The following is a 21,011-nucleotide window of genomic DNA, read 5'->3' on the forward strand; positions in this document are numbered from 1 at the left end:
TAAAAACCGATCAACGAAAACTGGCGAGATTTATGGATCCTCGTAAAATGGGTATTTGCGTCTTTTAATAAGCAAAAATATGGCTTCACGATCTTTCACAATTTGAAAAATAGATATACGTGTTAAAAATAGTCAACAACACATTCTCCAATTTATATTTAAATTAACTTTTAGCTCTTCAGTTTCTCGCTCCTAGAGTACTTAATACACATAACGTGGAATTTATTCAACGAAAATCAATTCCCGATTGCCACACCCGAATTCGCGTTTAATCTACCAAAGATATCGTACCATCGTAATACGACGCAGTCGTGAAATTTGACTACTCGGAGAAATCACAATTGGATCAATCTCACCTCAGTTTGTTTATATTACCACCTATGGAAGCAGGCGCAAGAACAATTGCGTGATGAGCGAAAATCTGCGTCTAGAAGCTGCATCCTGGACCTCTAATCCAGTGTCGTTATAACTCGATGAGAGTAACTGGATCCAAACAAAAGACGTGAATGGTATAAGTCGCGTAATATTGAAAATTACCTGTGACACGAATGCTTGTTTGTCACAATGTAGAGCTTCCTTGAGTGGTCCCTGACGTCAGAGACCGTCAGCACGAAGATTAGATATGAACCGACCTAAATATCTTGTTTCGTGGTGGTAGTGAAACGATAGCGGTTAAGCGAAATGTCGGAAACAGGACGAGAAAAATATGGAAAATTCGCAAAGATATCAAGGATAGAAGATTCGTGCGTAGGATGTGAATAGTCGGTTTTGCTATTTCAGGCACAGGCTGTTCTAGGTCAAGAACGCACGATACGTTGAAGCGAGGAAGAGTTACATATTCGAACTTCGAACTTTCCGCGTTACGAATTTAGATCGCAATTATTCGTCCACGTATTGCCGATAGATCTTACACTGATATCGAGACCGATACCGTAAGAGCCATTCACGAACTGCCCGATCATCGAGCTGTGAGGCAAGCGTGTTTATCGAGATATGAATGAAGACACAGTATAAGATATAAGAGGACCGACGAACAGCAGTCAGTATTGCGCTGAATCTTGATTTCGGTCGTACGCGATCTCCAGACTCGATACGTATCATTAGAGGATCAAGAGCGATTTAAACGCGGAGCAGATATGCGGTGAGGAGAATATTTTAGTTTTCACGCGGTTTGGCCGCGTTAACGTTAGAAAGCGATCATTTTAATTCGTGGAACGTTTGTTCAGGATCTGGGTACTATTTACTATTTTGTTGATTGTCACGGTGCTCGTCTCCGATGCGTTGGCGAAGAAGCCTGGCAAGGAAGTGGAGTCGAAAAAAGGACACGAAAGGAAAAAGAAGGACGTAGCGTATTCGAAGTGAGTTTGAAAAAGCGTAGTATGATGCACCGGATTGTATGCGTCGTGGCGTCAGTTACGCAATAATCGCTTTGCCCTCGGTAGCTTTTATCTGGTCACGGGTGACGGACGTTGCTTCTGCATCATTTCCCCGTGACTAAGTTCTGCTACGATGCTGATTTTCGTTATTTTAGGGAAGGAAAATGGAAGGATGGAGAGGGCAAGAACTTACAGCCGAGGAAGAGGAAGAACAGCGCGTCGGAGGAAAAGAACGCGGAGAGCTACTCTGAAAACGTTGTTGAAAATGAGGAATCAGAAAAAGGACACAAGTCGAAGAACAAGAAACTGAAAGGGAAAGAAAACGCCGACCCTCGAACCAATTCGAAGCACGAGTCTAAGAAGAAAACTAAATATTCTGGTGAGTCTCAAGAAGTGCACCAGAAAGATTCCAAGAGGTTGAAAGATAAGAAATTGAAAGATAAAAAAGTGGAAGAACAAAACAACTTGGAAAATGAAAAGAAGTCAAAGCGGAAAGTGGAAAGTGAAAATCTGGACAAGTCCGAGAAGGTAACGAAGGAAGGTAAGAAGAAGAAGGTCCAGAAGAAAGAAAAACAAACGAAGATGAAGGAAATGGAGGAAGCACCTTTGGAAGTGGAAGAAGAGGAGACTAAAGCGAAGTCGGTGTCGAAAAAAGACAAGAAGAAAGCTGAAAAGAACAAACGCGAAAAGAACAGGAAGAAGCGAGAGATACAAAATGACGAAGAACTAGATACGGAAACTCTGCCAGTTGTGGAAGAAGATCCGAAGATAGAAGAAGCGAACGGAAAGACGAAAAGCTGTTCGGTGGCGGAACTTGAAGAAGCGGAGGACAATGATACGAACGAGAATTGCGCGGATGAATGCAACGAAGCGTGACATTTGAATAGTTAAACACGAACACATTCGAAAATATCATATTATATTATTCATGATTTATCGATAGGATATTGAGAAGATCGTTGAATTAATTTCGCACGAGTCAACAATGCTCGGCGGTATTGGTTCTAGCCAATACGATATCATAATGAATTATCGACCAATAACAACGCGAAACGTTGTACGAAATCTGATTTATTTCATCTCTACCCACATCGCACAAACATTACGTTATTTACAAATAATAGTTGTCGGACAATCGCCTTAATTCGTTTACCTTTTCAAAGCGCGCTACCATAAATATACTGCATTGTTAACATGCGAAATATACATACACTTTGATAGAATAAATATATTTATAAATCGTTCTCTGATGTTTGCACTCAAACGTCTCTTCTCTTAATCCTCTCGGCCATCGAAATTCGCTCTCCAACCGGTTCCAATATTGTTCACCGATGAAATAAATTTCACGATCACCCGATTGCTGCTGGCCACGAACGGTGCCGGATCATCCTGCAAAGACAAATAAGAATTCGATAAAAACATCATTATCACCTTGCTCTTCAAATAGACTCAGCAATTGGTCTTATATTCTGATATCGAATTACCCCTCCACAGTAAGTAGTGGAAAGAACTTCCTCTCCAGTCGATGTGATATCGTAGATTTTCACAACGTTGTAATCGTAAGAGCAGCTCTTTTTCGTGCCGATGTCGAATACTGGGAAAGTCAAGGCGGCTTTCAGGCCATTTGGCACGGTAATGTCCCAGACACACACCGTGTTATTGCGATATTCGTTGGGGTACATGGGTGACGTAAACGATCCGGCGTAATTAAATATACGACCACCGCAGCCACGACCTGTATGTGATTAATTGTTGCATACAACAAATAATTATTTTACGGCGCGTGATTTCCTCACAAAATTATACACCATTTCCCACTGTTTTCACTTGTTTCATTCCTATTTGCCCTTCCCACGCACGATGCTTCCCACCTCCTACAAAATCTTTATCTATTTCCTAACACGTTCACGCAGCAATTCACAAACAACGCACTGATTTTCAGTATTAATATCGAACACACTCTGTTCTCACCTGCGTCCGTAGTGGTATATGTGATGTCGTAGAACTCAAAGCTAGATGACCATTCGGACCGAGAATGTAAACTCAGCTTGTTTCCGGTACTGAAAATAGGACTGGGCACGTCCATAGAGCACAACGACGCTACCAATTTACCAGTCAAATCACCATCGAACACCTAAGTGAACGCAACATGACCAAGTAGAAACAGAATCTTTGTCAAAGGATGTATAAATAGAAACGCGATTAGAACACTTGCTTGTAAGGAGCTCTTGGTGCACTCCTCCGGGTCGTAGAGCGAGAATTGATTAAAATATAAAGAGATCGTGCGGTTTTTAGGCGCTGTTATCGTGATCCAACAATCAGTGATACCTTCGTGCACGATTCGACCTTGTTCCGCGGTGAAATTCCGATCGCACGTCGACTTTCCATATTCGAGTTTAAAACCTTTGTGACCAGTGCTAGAACCTTTGAACGTCACGTGCAGTTCGGTGCTGTAACTGTATCGACAAGGAAATTCAACTTTTTATGCTCAAATTTTGTACGTTTGGATTCTGTTTGACAACTCGTTACCTACCTATAGAAATCATGAGGCAAATTGTTGCCACAGTATTTGTACGAAGTGGATGGCGAAAAACCGCCCTATAATTTATTAAACCATACAAATTTGACAATATTAAATAATAATTTGGAAACAACAGTATACAAATATACATATAAAATTTGTAAATGTTATAGGTATTAAAAGATAAGTTTCATTACCGAATCATAAATTTCTGTCAGCATGTTTCCATTCCAAACGAAGTTCTCGCCGTAGCCCTCCTCGATGTACTTTCGATTCTGTATGAACATCGTTTCATGATGATACGATAACGATATTTCTGAACTGAATAAGTCATACGTTAAGCAACATACCCTGCCGTCTATGATTTCAACGTAGTCATCTTCGCACTGGTGGGAGTCAGCCAAATCGAAGTCTAAAAATTGTATCCTTAATCTTTCGGTGTATAGGTCTTCGGAACTTATTGTCCAATGACACCTTGTATTCGGTTCGTAATTATTCGGATAATTCGGCGAAGTCAGTATAAGTCTCGAGTTGTTCGCTATTGGGGCGGCATAGGCACATAACGCTGGAAAAATCGAACAACCGTTAAGCATCGAGCATTTTCACGTTAATTAGTCGATATTTAATTGATTTCACCATCTAATGTGTCAAAGGTGCCCTCGACGCCAGCTCCTTCGAGCGTACCATCGCTGACAAATCGTATCCAAAGAGTATTGGAACCGGATAATATAGGAAGCGGAGGTTGGTTGCCACAGAATTTTCCTAAAAGCTGGCTAAAAGGTCCGGCGCCGTCGCGAACCTAAACGACGTAACAAGAAGTTAAAGACATAACAATACAAAAGTTATCGGCAGATGGGAAAATTTTACCTCAAGAAAATCGCCAGTACATTCATTGTCGATAGTGGCATTTTTATTGATAGTTTTATTCTTGATATCCATGCTGTTGATAGTAAATTTGATAATTTTTCCCACTGATGTTATCACGTTCCAGTGACAGTCTTCCAGGCTATCGTACGTCGAATCTTTCTGTGTCTTGAATGTCTGACTATGAGGAGTAAGCAAATGAACGACTCCGCCGCAACCTGCTGCCACACTTTTCACAAAAAGTACCTGAGATAACGAAACGATTTGAAAATTAAGCGATTCTAGAAGAAAATGGCTTGTAATACGATTAAAAAGGCTGGAAATTCTAATTATAAACTACGTAGAAGTTACCTTTGCGGTGAAACCAGAATAGTGGCGGCTGTAATCCGCGTGGAACAAAACCCGCATGGAACTTGAGTTAGACTTTATGACTGGCAAATGTTCCGACAGATCTCCGCACAGTTTAGCTAGTCTATTCTGCTCGTTTTCCTCCAGGCCTTCGTAGATTGTCACGACATCGTATAAACAGCTGCAAGATTTATAACGTTATCGTAAAATACCACTGTCACTATAATTCCTTCGAACTTGAATATCGGATAAGATACCTGTAGCTGGACTCGAGTACGAAACTTTCGAAACGGAGAACGATACTCTTGTCTGAAGGTGCTTGGATTTTCCAGACACAGTCCGTCCCTCCGAGGTATATGCCATCGCGTGTTAAGAGTTTAATGTCTCCAGGCTCTGTTATCGTTCCGCCACAGTCTTTCGAGATAGAAAGAAAAAAAAAGACATCGTTAAAAGACAAATACTATTGAAAGTTTCGTAATTTTTTGACAGTATTGTTTATGATATGTGGCCATGAGTACCATTGAGATGATATTCGAATAGAAAACCGCTTCGTTGAATGAATCTATCGGTTCTAAAGATGATCTCTGCTTTGCTTGTCGCCTTTATTAAGGGTGGCTTATTCTCTCCGCAATAAACATTCTCCTCCATTACATACGTGTCCTCGTATGAAATCGTCACATTGTCGAGGTTACAGTCCTTGCGACCTATGATTAACGGAATCACCAAATGATGAATTTCAGTGGTATCTGTCACGTTCTCTTAGTAGCATTTATTCCTGCTTACTGTGTTCGATCTGGAATTCCTTGAAACTGATTATTATGCTTTCTTCTGGCGCCACGATAGTATAATTACAGAAGAAATTTGGCGGATAGAAGTTCGGATACGATGGCGATGTGATAATCTTCCGGTGAGAGGTGGCTTCGAAAACTCCACCGCAGTTCTTCTGCCAAACGGCGCGGAATCCGTCACCCTGGATCGCCTCGTTCGAATGGAAGATAACTTTCATACGATTGCTGGTCGAATTGAATGTCAACGGCGTGTTTCTACCGCAGACTTTTCCAAGATCCTTCCACATTCCTATGGAAGATTTATTCTTTGCGTCTGTCACCCAGTCGAACATCTACATCAGACAAAATATTCGAAAGATAAAATCTTCGACTATCTCGAGTTTGCAACACGTCATATCCCTACTGGTTTCGTGTCTATCGACTGCTTCATTTCTTGCCACGCTGGACAACGATAATAATAATAAGACCAAACATAACACACTATCGTTACTTTTCATGCTAACATGGTGCGTCGACGAAGTTCGTCGTCCGGATGAAACGGAAACCTATTGCACAATTTCATTACCATGCAAATTTCTCACGCACCTGTACGTAATCCTTCTCGCAGTTAGGGCTGCTCTCCAAATTGAAACGATCAACGAATACCAGGCCGATGTGATACCCGTTGTCCGCTATTATTTCCCAGATGCACTCCGCGTTGTTGGGATATTTCGCCGGGAACCTGTAGATACACGAAGAGTATGAATGAATCGCTCAATCAGATATTTCTCTGATTCATTTTGCGTTATCGTGTTTTCATTTACTTAGGGGATGATATTTCGCGACTGTTGCCATGAAGTGTGCCTCCACATCCGTCGTTCTCTGGTTCTAGGACGAACTCGAAGTCACTGGGATCCTCTACTGCTGTATATTCGATCCACAGCTGATTGGATATGCTGGTGATGTTATTAGGTTGCTCGTTACCGCAGAATTTGCCGATCTCTGGCGAGAAGGGACCACCGTTCCTAAGAAACAAGCACATTGAAGAATTTGGAAGACGTGTAATCTTGAAACTAGAAATATCGGAATGCTTTGGAATAACTCCAGTTCTTCTTTAACAGACACTTATTATGGTGTATTTTGGAGGATTTTCGGAGACTTTTATTTATAAAATATAGGTATGTGTACAAAGCTTTGTTTCTCGCACTGATATCTTTGATTCAAATTTCACATTTCAACCGTCGCTAGTTCTAGAGATTTGAGGTTTGCAGTAAGTTATTTGTTTCCAAAGTACCTGATACTGATGTAATTCTTGTCACAGCCACCCAAGTGTAGTCTGTTGAAGTGGAGCTTGATCATTTCTCCATTGTCTGGATAATTTGCGTGCCAAACGCAATTAATAGGATAGGATATATTTTTAGGCGCCTGTATCACGTGCGTCAATCCGCTAAGAATGCCACCGCAAGGTTGCCATTCGTACTCGAGGGTGAAGCGCATCGGTGCACCGAAAGTACCGTTCACTATCTACAAATTTCAAACAGATATACGCTATGTGCAAAATGTATGCAACACCATCGTGTTTCCTTCGTTTGAGACTTACGGTCAACTCGTTCATCAGTTTGGGACTTCTCAAATACACCGGTTCCGAGAAGTTGCCGCAAATCATACCGATACCTTGGAAAATAAAAATACGTTCCACCATTCGTCGAATTTTAATGTATGTGATATAACGTGTATTTAAGTCTCACTTTCGTTCTAATCGTGCAAAGGATACTTTTAACGTTTGAAATTTTTCTACAAACTTTTCGAATAAACCTTTTAAATTCAAAAAACCAACAGCAATTCTTTCATATTTTCCACGATTTTAAAAAATCGTCTAGCGATAGAAAGATACGATTCGGTTGACAATGACAATCTTACCACTCAAAGAGATGACCCGGTCCCGAAAGCAATATTTGGTTAAGGCGTATCCACGAATTTCGCCAATTAGGCCAACCACCTTTATCGACAATGTCACTCCAAGATGACTGCTATTTATTAGACTGTTCGGTGCTACTATGTTCCAGAGACAGAAATAGGACGACTCGTTGAAGGGTCGATATTTTGGTGGTGACAGATTACCTTTGATTTCTTGTATCACTCCACCGCAGGCTGAAAGTTTGGATAACAATATTGTTCATCGGACGATTGCACTTTTGATCTATCAAAGGAATATTTCTTTCATGAACGTACGAGGATTCGGTTCGGCACGGTACCGCAATTTGAAACCACGATAGCCTGGTGACGAATAATAACCGATCATCATGGTATTGCTAGAGCTTATTATCATTCGATCTGTTGAATTCGATCGTATTGTCTTTATCCTGGATTTGAAGCGGAAATCATTGTAAAACTGAAAAAAAAGATCAGTTAACGGTTGAAATGGTAAAATGGTAAAAATTGTAAGGTCGTTGATAATTACCGTTACTGTGTAACCCAGTCGTGACTGAATTCCGGGCATGATATCCAAGTCCTGTAATTCAGCAACTACGTAATATCCTACCGGCAATTTAATTCTCCAGTCACAGTATCTGCAAAAGAATAGGAGTAGATAAAGTACGGAAGGTTTAATTTAACATAAATTTTCAATTGCGTACTTTGATCGCGTTGCGATATTGGGATAACCATTCGGCTTGATCGTGCCCATCATGTCAGTGATTTCACCTCCACAGACTGCAATAAACATTATTTATTGTCGTTTCATTTCCATTTCGATTCTCATTTGGTACTCACTTTCTTGACTAGCGGTAAAGTTAAGATTGAAACCCCGGTAGGATACGTATTCGATATCATCGCTTACGAACGTCACTATCGCTTCGTTGGATGCCGTTTCGACGGCTTCGGGTTTCACGAAACCGCAATACTTGCCAATTTCGACACCTGATAAAAAGTAAAAAAGAAAAAGAGGGAAGATCATAGGAAGGGTTCATCCACGTCGGGTCTAACTTCTAAGTCTGTTTCTACTTACTCGTTTTATTCACCGGCATCACTTCCTGGATTTGCACGTAATCCTTGCAAGTATGGCGGTTAGGTAAGTTTATATCTAAGAACGTGAACTTCAATGTGTGATCTGCTGGAGCGATTATTCGCCAAGTGCAATTATGATTTTTCGCGTAACCCAACGGATAATTCGGTGATGAGATAAAGCCATTGAGACCTCTGATGATCCCACCGCATAAATCTACAAGAAAAGCAGAAGAATTATTAGAAAATTATTTCAAAGGTGTGAATTTGTATGTATAACTTTGATTCACGAATGCAAAATATTTAGAACGAAGTAAATTGCGATATTACATATCATCTAACCTTTGATAGAGAGCACAGCTTTGAAACCATTCTTGGGCTCGGGGACGTCCGTGTAAAAGTGAACGTACATCATATTTTCGGTACTGACCATGCTGCTGGGAGCTGTGTCTTTACAGTATCTTCCTAACAGTCTGGAGTTGCCCGTTCCACCATCCCTGATTTCAACGTACTCCTTCTCACAGCTGAAATCCGTTTCCTCTCTTACTGTTCACGGAACTTGAACGATTTAATATAGCAAATTAGCTGCTCACTGTTGGTACATCCAAGACTCACTTTAGGGAGGAACTCAAATCGAATCTTTCGATGAAATGAATGAATATCCTTTCTCTGCCAGGTGCTATTGCCGTCCACGTGCACTCGGAATATGTTGGAGGGATGTTCGGGTAATTCGGGGTGGCGATTTCCCACTCCTTCTGCTTGCTCGTCAGGTAGAATTCACCTCCGCAGTTCATGCTCACTTCGCTGAATAATTCATCAAATTTCTTCAGAAAATGTGACTTGACAGGTGTGGAACGTATTAATGGGTAAAAGAAATAGCCGTGATCACCTGTAGGTTAATTTAAAGTTGATATTGGGCTGAATACCGTGCGCCTTTACGTATAGGCGATTTCCGGTGGTTTGAAGAGGGGTTGGTGTCACGAAACCGCAGTATTTTCCAGCTCCAAGTAAAGGTGACGCAATCTCTCCACCATTTTTCAACTATAAAAACAGTTAATCACGTATTTGAAGGAATTAAAAGATTATCATTGACACATTTAATATCGAATGCAAATTTACCATGAGAAAATTATTACTGCACGTCGAACTGGGATTTTTTATCGACATCTCAACGATGTTCACTTCTATCGTTCGCCCAGGCCTCACTGTGACCACCCACTCGCACGAAATATCCCAACTATGCGACTGCAACCTCGATGTAACATTATTGATCTCGATCACTCCGTTTGGTCCAGAAAGCTTACCACCGCAAGCTGAGTTACATCGACAATGAACACCCTATATCGTGAATAATGTCCTCGAATGCAAGAGTACTTGAAAATATTTTTACCTTGGTAGACGTATGCGCTGAAGCCCGTTTCGTTCAAGTAGCTATCCGATTCGAACTTCACCGTCATCACGTTATCCGCCTCTATTGCCATCGACGTAGAATTCGATAGGCATAATTTGTGCAATAGATTCGCGTTACTCTCGTCCGTCAGGGCATTGCCGTTGTAAACTGTGACAAAATCTGCCATGCAGTTGTTGCTTTCTTCCAGATCCATGTATAATATTCTAAAGACCAAATGAGTTCCAGGTGGAGAAGTGAAAATCCATACGCAACGAAGATTATCGGCATAGCCGTGCGGCCAGCCGGGCGACGTGATACCGTATCTACTACTGTTCTGTAGAGCCACTTCCATACTGCACTCTGACACTGTGGCAAGATTACAATGTTACGTTTTAATCAACGACATTAACGATCTTCGAACTTACGTTTAACGGCTTCATTTTCCGTATTGCCATCATCGATGTTTCTTGGTATTTGAAGCCAATTAAGGGAGAACCAGCCACCATGTCGAAATACAAGGCTGACATCGATCGAAAATTCTATATTGACTACGTTACCAGTGGACGTGACGGACTGAGCTTGATCAAAATTGTAAATTTCCAACAAAACTGGCGCATTGTAATCGTAACCATCGTACACCTGTTCAAAACACGTAGTCGTTGTTATGGATTCAAAGTCTCTAGTAACCTCCGCGTTTAAAATTATACGTGTTAGTTATGATGTATTTTTCAAATTGTTGAGGCAAAGGGTTGTTGTGCCATAGCTAGTGACTTGAAATCTTGTAGCTATCGCATATCAAGAGTTTGATCGCTTAGAACGAAAGTTTAGGAATAGCAAGCGACCTACGGTTGCATTCCTTTAAAAAGGAGAAACATTGTTCTTAGAAGAACTAGCGACGGATTGAGGATGAGAAGGATGGTTCCTGATAAAAGGACTGTGAGGAACAGTACTTTTGGAATCGTATAGGTGTTTGAATGATGCTGAGCAACACTTTTCCGCCTGCTATCAAATATTTGAAATATATATGTTTTTATATATACCTTGAGAGAGTTGATGCCAGTATCGAAATTGTTAATATATATATCCGTGATATCGATTCGAATTATCGACCCAAATTCGACTGTGATTCTCCACATGGTGTAGCTCTGTTTATAAGGAATCGGATAAAGCGGAGAAGTGATTGTTCCTACTGGTCCACTTAGTTCGTCTCCACCTATCACTTGGAAATGAGCTCTGAACCCCTTTCCTGCGCCCTCGTTGTCGCTCTTGAACTTGATCCATAATTTTTTCGGCGTTTGGACTGGTTCTGCGTTGGTTCCGCAGAAAGTATTGATCAGCTTCCCGATTCCACTATCCTCTCGTATCTCCAAATAATCCATGTTACAGTCGTCGCTTTGCTGCAGATCGAAGTCGATGAAATTCAGGCGAAGTCTATTTCCGGGCGAGTTGTCCAGGATCCAGATGCACTCGGCGTTTAAGGGGTAACTGTCGGGGTAGTTCGGCGAGGCGATCTCTCCTTTATACGTCTTGTACGTTCCGCCGCATGCTGCAGTTCGATCAATAAGATTTAACGTTCGATTGAGTTAGATAATGGAAACTCAAATTTATCGATTTGACGAAATTGATCGATCTGTTTAGCATCGAAGCTCACGAAAGTATTCGAGCATTCGTGGACACATTTAACCAATATATTATATGCGTCGTACAAAATATTTTGACATTTCATAACTATCTATATTGGAAAAGCTAGAAACAAATCTGAAAATGAAATTTAAACGACCAATTATGTGTTACATTAAGTCGCAAAATTCATTGAAACTATCTGTAACGCTAAATATTAACGTGACTATTCATGTTGTATACTAACTTCTTTTTAACTAAATGTATTTTTTTTATTTGTAGCAAATATCTTGTAACTTCCATATGCATTTCCAGATTGGTTTCAAACGTTATATTGGTATCAAATGTATAATCGTGTCTCGTCACAGTGCATACAAAACCACATAAAAATTCGTAGATTAGTTACTACGAATGCAGTATACATTAAATATTCAATGTGTCGCGTAATAAATCGTTTTCAGTATCGAAAAGTTTGCCAAGAAGATATGAGAAACGATAAAAAAAGCGGTCGCATCATTTACCTGAATCTAACACGGAATAGGTGAAGGAAAAGCGTGCTAACAATTCGTAGCTTGAGGTCACATGCACGGTAAGTGCATTACCGTTGCTGGTTATCGGCAAGGGTACAGTGTCAGTACCAGCATCCCAATGGCCTCGAGATGGCCCATCCAAACCTTCGCCATCGAACACCTCTAGATGTGTCCAGTCTACCACGTCTAGATCCAAATACGTGAATGTCACAGTGACATGATCGGCTGTTTTAAAAAATAGAAAAAAGAATTAATAATTGGAATACTTATTACATGAAAGTCACAGGGGAACAAATCTGATAATTCATAATTGCTAAAGTAGTCTTTTAATATTTTGTAACAGAAAATGGAAAGAATCAATTAGAACTAAAAATAGTTGATAGACTGACAAAATTTCGTAGAAACCTATCGAGAATCACTATTTTATTATCTTGCAATAAATTATGAAAAGATCATAAAAACTAAATGGTAAGAAAATTTTGGTAACACAGGATTAATTGACAACTGAATTAAAAACTGAATTTAAAAACTGTTCCCTTGTAGAAAAAAAAATGGGGAACGTGACTTATCATCTTCTTTCTCTGCACGTTTCAAAATAGATTAGTTAAAAACCTAAACAGAGTATCTGAGAAAAAAGAAAGACTGTTTATGATGGGACTATCTAATATGGCGGAACTGTACCTAGATCTTCGGCAACCAATATCCATGTACAGCTTCCATCGGAAAGAGCGTCGGTGGTGTAACTTGCATATGGAACGACGTACCCTTGATCGCGTACAATGATACGAGCGCCGCAGTCTTTACGATACCGTGCTTGGAATCCTTTCGCTCCTAATATTCTGTCTGTTCTCATAACAACTAACATCTCATTGCTGGTTGATTCGTAAGAGGGTGGCAGTTCGTTTCCGCAGTGGGTACCTAACAACGGCGAGTCCGTTGTCGGCCCATCGTATATCTGTTACAAAAGTCACAATTTTCTACATCTTGTTCCATTTAGTTTTCCCAACTTCAAACAAATATTTAATGTATAACCTGAACATAATCGTCGGTGCAATTCCTACTGTCCTCGATATCGAAGTCCAAGAAGGTCATATTAACGATGTAATTTTGATCAACTTGTATCAACCACTTGCAATTTTGACTATGCGGATAGTTTTTCGGGTAATTCTTGGAGAATATGATTCCTGTATCGGTGGTAAATCTGCCACCACAGGTGATGGGAACGCTTTTGTAACTGGCGTTAAATCCACGGGTCGCATACGTGACGTCGGAATGGAACTTGACGAACATCTGGTTCCCGAAGCTGGTGTACACTACAGGTTTAGGCGAGTAGCAGATTTCGACTAATTTCGGTGCGCTCTCGTCCTTGCCGCTGAAAATTTGGACCTTGTCGAAGTAGCAGTCCATCTGCTTCTCGGTGTTTATCTAAAAGAACAAGATTAAATACGCGAAAGATTTTTATTCGTCGTTGACTGTCGGAGAACGTTCATCTCAAGATACCAACATCGTGGAGAGTCAGTTCGATGCTGTGCGAGAAATCGACCTCGATCAACCATTCGCAGTCGACGTTCGAGGGATAAGCGGACGGATATCCGGGTGACGTGAACGAGTCGAAGGGCCTTGTCAGATGTCCACCGCAACCATCGACAACCCATTCCAGTCGGAATCCGTTGGAATTGAGGAAACCGTCGGTGACGAATTTCAGGTGTACTTGGTGGTCCGACGAATGAATTTTGGGTGGAAGGACGTTGGAATCACAGAATTTCCCGAGCTGCGTATGAGGACCACCGTCGTAACCTTCGTACACCTCCAGATAGTCATAGTCGCACGAGTTGGTATAGCTCGTCCCTTCGAGGTCAAAATGAGAGAAGGTGATGTTGATCTTGTTGCCTATAGGGGCGTCAATCGTCCAACTGCAGTTTGCATTCTTCTCGTACGTGTACGGGAAATTGGGAGATTCTATCACGCCGTAGAAGCCGTGTAATGTGTTTTGGCATACTGTAAAAGGAATGCATTTTGTTATATATAGATACATCCAATAATTACATAATGAATAATTAAGGTCCATTAGTTTACCACTGAACCTATACAAGTAAAAAATTGGCAACGTGTAGGAAGAAACAATTTGATACATAATACACGTATATCGGCAGGTGTCGAGCACCGATGCAGATGGATCAATCAATAAAATTTTAACGCAATCGCCGAGGAAAGCGACTCACCTGTTTCATATTTCAGATGGAAACCGCGACCAGAATTCGTAAAGTCGGAGCGGAACTCTATGTTTAGCACGTTACTCTTCGACGTAATGATTTTTGGATAAGGATATTGGCAGTATCTCTGGCCGTTTCGACGATTGTTCCCTTCATATATCTCGATATAGTCGTATCTACACTTCGTGTGCTCCTCCAGTTGCAGATCGACTATTAGCAACCGTATCAAACTGCCCGCCGCCACCGCGATCGTCCATTTACATTCCGCTCGGTGCATGTACGGTTCAGGATAATTCGGAGATATGATGTCGCCGGTGACGCCGTTCATAGTTCCACCACAGCCTGAAACATCGAAGAAAACGATTTTCGATCTCAGAAATATTCTTTAGTCGATCGTTAAGCTTTGTATCTTTCGAAGAATTCATCTTGTACCTATGGTCGTGCTGTCCCATTCTATACGGAATCCGCTGAACGATATCGTTTGGTCAGACACGAATTTCAGGTACAATTGACTGGTCTGACTAATTATTTCCGCGGGGACATCGGTTTTACAAAATTTTCCGATCAATGGAGAAGTTGCATAGCCACCGTTCCTAATAAGAAGTGAAGAAAATCGTTTATTATATTAATTTCTTTTCAGGACATTTGAGTATATATTAGAACATTCAAAGTTTAAAGTCTACCTGATTTCTAGATAATCGAAATCGCAATTTGGATGATTTTCCAAATGGAAGTGCGTCACATTGAGAATCACCTTTTGCTTGCTTGGAGCTTCGATCACCCACGTGCATTCCCTTCTGTTTGGATAATTTTTCGGATAATTTGGCGATTGAATAACGCCCGTTAACTTAACGAAATGACCACCACAACTTTTCCTGGCGTCGAGGAAGAGATACGTGGCAGTAAATCCTTCGCGGGTTATCGTCGAATCGGAACGGAAAATCAAAGTCAATTCGTTGCTTTGCGTCATTATTATCGGCGGTTTGGTATCGCCGCAAAAGCTATGAAATTGAAGAACAACATCGTTATTGACAATTCCAAATCGTCCGATCGTCATATGAAAATTCGAACATACGTTCCTATCTCCTCTTTGTTGGTCATGTAATTTTCGTATGCCTTGACAAAGTCGTGTTGACAACGAATTTGTCTTTCCAAATCGAATGTCAACCAGGTGAGTTGCACAACATAACCTAGCGGGGCCTGTATCGTCCATATGCATGTTTCGCCGTTGCGGTAGTGACCGTACTCGGTGGTCGTCTGAATCGTTCCGCTGGTTTCTGTGTATAATCCTCCACATCCTTTGGAATAAATCATGCGTTAGGAATTCATCGAATAACTCGCAATCCAGTAGAAATTTAAGAAAGAAGCTATTCGTTTATTTTGGAAAATATCCAATTCGAAATCGTTAAACGAAGCACTACCATTAAATCACGGATTTTCGCGCATTTTCCGGCGCAATTTGCGGGCGCAAAAATGCACGTAATATGCGAAAGTATGTAAAATATTCAAAGTACTGATCCAGTTATAGTGTTTTGTTATATAATTTAGATTCATTCGTTGAACGATTTTTATAAAAGTATAAATTTGTACAAAGATCAGCAGTTTCGTTATCATCTGCACAAAATTCCTTTAATTTCTCGGTATTCTTATATTTCCTCCTGCAATATTCCACTTACTGTTTGTAATCGTCGTGTAATTCGCCCGGAAGTGGATTTGGCTATGGACCCAAGCCTTGGACTGATACTTGAGCAACATAACATTTTGTGTGGAATAGAAGTTTAAACCGTCGGAGGATACGATAGCGTTACAAAGATGAGCGAGGCGCGGAGCGTTCTCGTTGGGGCCGTCATACACATCGAGAAAACTTGTCACACAAGAGGGTATCCTGTTTTCTCCAAGCATCGCTTCGTCTTCAAATGGCCAGTTGTATGTATCCTGCCAGTTGTATCTCTCTGGCCAGTTGAGAGTGGAAACTCTCCAGTGATTCCAATGATGAAATCTAATCGGCCTCAGGCTTCTATATGGAATCCTCGGCTGAGTACTAATATTCATCTCGAGCATATTTAGTACGATTCTTTTGTTAGGCGGTTGCTTGATCTCGTAGACACAGTCAACGGTATCAATCCCGTCTGCAGTCATGGATGATTCGATAATTGCTGAATCGTCTGTGAATAGCTTGCCACATACTGTGTTATAGGAGAGGGTGAAGCTGCCATCTGAGTACATTTTAGATGTGAAAATAATCAGCAACACGTTCGTGCTCGACTTTATCGTGGGCGGAGTCATAGTACCACAGTATCGTTGGAGCAATGGAGATTCGCTGGTATCTCCATCGTAAATCTGATTAAAAAATGAATAATGTCAAAATATTTCTATCTTACAAAATTCATTTTAGAATTCGGAAGTGAAGATTGGGAGAGAAGATACCTCGAGTTTTTGCATTCGACATTCGGTATCCGAGAGCTCTAACTTAGGCCAGGTAATTTCTATCCGTTTACCAACAGCAGTCTGGATTTTCCATTCGCATTCTATATCTCGAATATTTGTGATCGTAGGACTACTAACGGTACCGGTAGGAGTGGTATATACGTCGTTACAACCAGGAACGCCTGAAAAAATGGCGATTTATAATATTGGATGACTTGAAGGAAGTAGAAGTTCGAATTTATTCTTGAAATTTCAATTACCTTCGATGGCAGAGTAGTGAATTTGGAAGCCAGCATCTTGTCCAGCACTGTCAGAGTGGAAATAAATTACAGCTTTGGAAGCTGGCACAACAAGAGGCGGCGGATGAGTGTGATTACAATAAAGCCCCAGTCGTTCGTTATGTATAGTGCTGATCTGTGAACAATCGACAGAAATACGAATATATTTATATGAACGTGGAGAGTGACTCGACAAATCACACTTACCTCGAGGAAATCGGCTTCGCAGGATGGATGCTCCTCGAGCATCAATTGCCCGAAATGAATCTGTATTCTCTTTGAGGATTTAACGGTAATCGTCCAGTAACAGTCTCTGTTCGGCGGATACCTACCTGGCGATCCGGGAGAACTGATCGTGCCGTAATCATTCGTCAAAGTGCCTCCGCAAACGGGCTCGATACTATTCCATTCAAACGCGAATCCGTCGTGGGATATGCTGTTATCCGAATGGAACCAAAAGTACAGAGAGTTGTGAGAGGACACGATATTTCCATTCTTGAGGGGGAAAGTGTTGCCGCAAAATCTGCCAATCATCTGACTACCGGCGTTCCTGCCGTCGTGTATCTGAAACGCGTCATCCAATTAACGGCTTGATCGACGATACGAGTAGAATATGACGAAAATAAATGGAAATATAGATCGATCGACGTGATACCTGTAAAAAGTCGTATTTACAGTCGGTCGAATGTTCTAGGTTGAAACGGGTGAACGTGACGTTCAACACGAGCGAACTGTTGGTGACTAGAACCCAGGCACAGCTCAGTCCGTGCTGATAAACGTTTCCACCGATCGGGAACTCGAGATGTCCCAAGGGATTGCGGGACACACCGCCGCAGGTCTGCCGTGGCGTTTCGCATCTGTTGCCAGTGTACGTCGACGGACAGTCGCAGGTTTGCACGCCGTTAGAAATCACGCAGACACCGCTATTTTTACAGGGATTCGGTACACATGGATCTCTGACGTCACACGTGCTCCCTGATATAATTCAAAATATTATTTATCGCTGGCTAAATGGCAATTAAGAATAATATATTCTTACCGGTGTATCCAGCATTACAGATGCAAGTGTAGGTGGTGCCATGGATAGTGCACTTTCCGTGCACACAAGGATTACTAGCGCAAGGTGAATGAGCAGATATCTCGGTCGATTGACAACCGTTCGGGCCGAGTCCATCGCCCACCATACCGGCTGGACAACGACAGATCACGTAGGCGCTCGTGAGAGCTGGATTCTCGATGCATGTGGCTAACGGATGACAGCCGCCGTTGTTGATGGCGCAGCTACCAACGTAGACACAAGTGACACCGTCACCGCTGTATCCTCTAGGACAGGGACCGCACATTCTTGAACCCTGTTTAACATTCATGTATATTCTAGCTCGTTCAAAAATTTCTTCAATTTATCTCGCTGTACATTGATATATACGATATCTCAATATGTACTTTATTTGACAAATATTATTACTGGTACTGGCATGAATTTTCTAAATTACCATGGTATTGATGCATTGAACTCTGGGAGCTGTGCTGCAACCTCCGTTGTCGATCATACATTCGTCGATATCAGCACAATAATAACCATTCCCTGAGTATCCTTGAGGACAAGAATCACAGAAGAACGTTCCGGGAGCATTTCGACAAGCAACCCAAGGATTCACAGAACACGGTCTATGGTTTTCGGAGCATTCGTCCACGTCTTTGATACAAGCTGGATTAGTACCCTCGGATTGCCAACCCTGAAAGAATACAAAATTTCGATTGCATACAGGAAACGATGAAATTATGACAGATGAAATTAGATGTTTCGTGGTATATACTTGGTCGCAAATACAGGTGTAACCAAGTGGAGAACCTTCTTTGCTAACGCAGACACCGTGACCACATAGTTCGTTGGAGTTTTCCGGTTTGCAAATGGAAGACTTTTTCGTGCAATGGAGACCGTACCATCCTGCTGTGCAATCGCAACTGAAAAATAAGTAAAATAAAGTTAGTAAACGTAGAATATCGTAAAACACTGGTGTAACAGTTTCTCATGAGAAACAAACTGTTTAAGAACCTGTACGATCCTGGAAGATTATGGCAGGTGGCTCCATTTTGGCATCCAAGATCTGTTCCTAATAGTCGGACGCACTCATTTACATCCACAACGCAATTTGGACCCTATGGCGTGCACGCAAATAAATATTTGTATAGAAAACTTAGAAGAAATAGTTAACTTCGTTAATATTTTACTATTTACCTCCCAATTTGATGGACAATGACACTGGTATCCTTCGTAAAGATCCTGACACGTACCACCATTCAGACAGGGATTGCTACTACATTCGTTTGTCTTCAGCTTCAATTCTATCGATTTTACTTTTTCTTCTATTCGCTTTACCTAGACATATTTCAACAGTTATTTAAATATTCTCTGCTAAATATACGTCATGCAAAATATTTAGTAGGAACTTTTGTACATACTCGAGCCATCATATGAATTCTTAAGTTCATTCCAGGCGTAGACTGCAAGTGATCAATTGAACGAAGTGTTAATTATTAAACATCGGTTAAGTTCAACAAAATGATTCGTCGTAAAGAAAATCTTATTTCAAGAGATACTTACTCGATTTGCTGATTGAGCTCCCGGCTGCAACGTGCTATTTCCTTCTCCAAATCCTCTCATCATGGCTATTCTTTTCTCCAAACCCTCGGGACCCTCCACAACCTGTATCAATCGTTGTAAATTCGATTCCACTTCGCTCAGGTATCCCATTCTCCATCTTTCGATTAAACGTGTCGCGCTTACCGCCTAAAAAAAAGAAACGAGACGAATTACGTCATTAACGAGAAAATCATCCGTACCACTGTTCAGTTCTTGAGGAAAATAGTGTCTCCATACAGCGTTCGCGACTTCAAGCAAATTAATTTCGTTCACGTTTAAGTGGCCATCTCCCAAGATCTTCAGGGTGATGTTCTTGTCCTTCGCGGAGGAAATGAACAGATTTCCGTCCCGAGACTCCAACACAGGCCTGGAACGCGTTAAAAATTACGTTTTATGCAATGTGGTACGAGCAGAAAGTTTTTTTTCTTTCGGATGAAGATTGGATCTGGCGGAAATTGTGTTCTCCAGACCTTTCGTCCATCCATGCCGCGCAGAATCCCAACCAAGTCAACAGCAACCATTGCGATCTCGTAGCCATGTCGCTACGACGGATTGAAGCGTACGCGATCGAATTTTTATTATAGCATCTCTTGCCGGATGCTACACGTGATCTTTCTCGTTTTGAAGTTCGTAGAAGACTGCATCGAATGGTTAGAAACGATGCATGTCGTCGGTCGAAAGTGGGCGTATTTCAGTACACTTATCGAAATCCACCCAGTATCGGTTACATGTTCATTATTCGATTCGTTTCTTTTTTTTATAACATAGTTCGTTTTGCCAAAAATGTTCGTTTAAGAATTTTATTTTCCAAATTTAAGTTTGATAAGTTCCTTTTAACTGTCGTTAGGACACTCACTTTTCGGTTTCTTCCCTTTAAAACTTTCTTTATCTCGCAACGTATTTAAACGTATATGATTTTTAAATATTTCTTTAACGTATCGAAACATAAATAAATAAATTTAAAGCTTAGTTTATCACTGAAGCACTATTTCGACGAATCGATTTCATTTGAAAAATGCCTTGTTAGAGG

The 21,011-nt window shown here is 41.1% G+C and overlaps 2 protein-coding genes across 2 annotated transcripts; one reads left to right on the plus strand and one right to left on the minus strand.

Moving 5' to 3' along the window:
• Positions 1 to 497: 497 nt before the first annotated feature.
• On the plus strand, positions 498 to 2,620 carry LOC105680596 (protein pxr1). The gene is made up of 3 exons (XM_012384268.3): positions 498 to 1,141; positions 1,227 to 1,358; positions 1,532 to 2,620. Exons 1-3 carry the CDS (start codon positions 1,137 to 1,139, stop codon positions 2,250 to 2,252), a joined length of 858 nt encoding a protein of 285 aa, XP_012239691.1. The 5' UTR covers positions 498 to 1,136; the 3' UTR covers positions 2,253 to 2,620.
• On the minus strand, positions 2,432 to 20,613 carry LOC100748879 (cubilin). The gene is made up of 52 exons (XM_012384270.3): positions 20,452 to 20,613; positions 20,219 to 20,348; positions 19,943 to 20,128; positions 19,801 to 19,842; positions 19,577 to 19,717; positions 19,394 to 19,497; positions 19,155 to 19,302; positions 18,831 to 19,073; positions 18,377 to 18,689; positions 17,993 to 18,312; positions 17,545 to 17,901; positions 17,320 to 17,473; positions 17,060 to 17,241; positions 16,309 to 16,972; positions 15,708 to 15,930; positions 15,316 to 15,633; positions 15,065 to 15,225; positions 14,642 to 14,974; positions 13,924 to 14,417; positions 13,452 to 13,844; positions 13,101 to 13,374; positions 12,411 to 12,644; positions 11,310 to 11,815; positions 10,695 to 10,908; positions 10,270 to 10,635; positions 9,999 to 10,192; positions 9,769 to 9,920; positions 9,495 to 9,683; positions 9,222 to 9,403; positions 8,884 to 9,096; positions 8,649 to 8,795; positions 8,513 to 8,588; positions 8,338 to 8,446; positions 8,109 to 8,268; positions 7,797 to 8,027; positions 7,477 to 7,550; positions 7,171 to 7,400; positions 6,701 to 6,901; positions 6,483 to 6,618; positions 5,893 to 6,229; positions 5,628 to 5,813; positions 5,367 to 5,523; positions 5,113 to 5,290; positions 4,765 to 5,007; positions 4,534 to 4,696; positions 4,248 to 4,462; positions 4,095 to 4,172; positions 3,910 to 3,974; positions 3,592 to 3,832; positions 3,348 to 3,510; positions 2,861 to 3,111; positions 2,432 to 2,765 (listed from the first exon to the last, which is right to left on the minus strand). The coding sequence occupies exons 1-52, from the start codon at positions 20,517 to 20,519 to the stop codon at positions 2,652 to 2,654; spliced, it is 11,253 nt and encodes a 3,750-aa protein (XP_012239693.1). The 5' UTR covers positions 20,520 to 20,613; the 3' UTR covers positions 2,432 to 2,651.
• Between the last annotated feature and the right edge of the window lie 398 nt (positions 20,614 to 21,011).

Source organism: Bombus impatiens, unplaced genomic scaffold (assembly GCF_000188095.3).
Source record: "Bombus impatiens unplaced genomic scaffold, BIMP_2.2 scf_0248, whole genome shotgun sequence".
NCBI lineage: Eukaryota > Metazoa > Arthropoda > Insecta > Hymenoptera > Apidae > Bombus > Bombus impatiens.

What these genes read in the sequence shown, in the direction of transcription:
- LOC105680596 (XM_012384268.3), top strand. An exon ending in AAGGACGTAGCGTATTCGAA is followed by an intron (nt 1,359 to 1,531) that starts GTGAGTTTGAAA and finishes TCGTTATTTTAG; the next exon opens with GGAAGGAAAATGGAAGGATG.
- LOC100748879 (XM_012384270.3), bottom strand. Translation starts at nt 20,519, where the DNA reads ATGGCTACGAGATCGCAATGGTTGCTGTTGACTTGGTTGGGATTCTGC. An exon ending in TCGAACTGACTCTCCACGAT is followed by an intron (nt 13,845 to 13,923) that starts GTTGGTATCTTG and finishes TTGTTCTTTTAG; the next exon opens with ATAAACACCGAGAAGCAGAT. An exon ending in GATTTGAGTTCCTCCCTAAA is followed by an intron (nt 9,404 to 9,494) that starts GTGAGTCTTGGA and finishes AACGGATTTCAG; the next exon opens with CTGTGAGAAGGAGTACGTTG.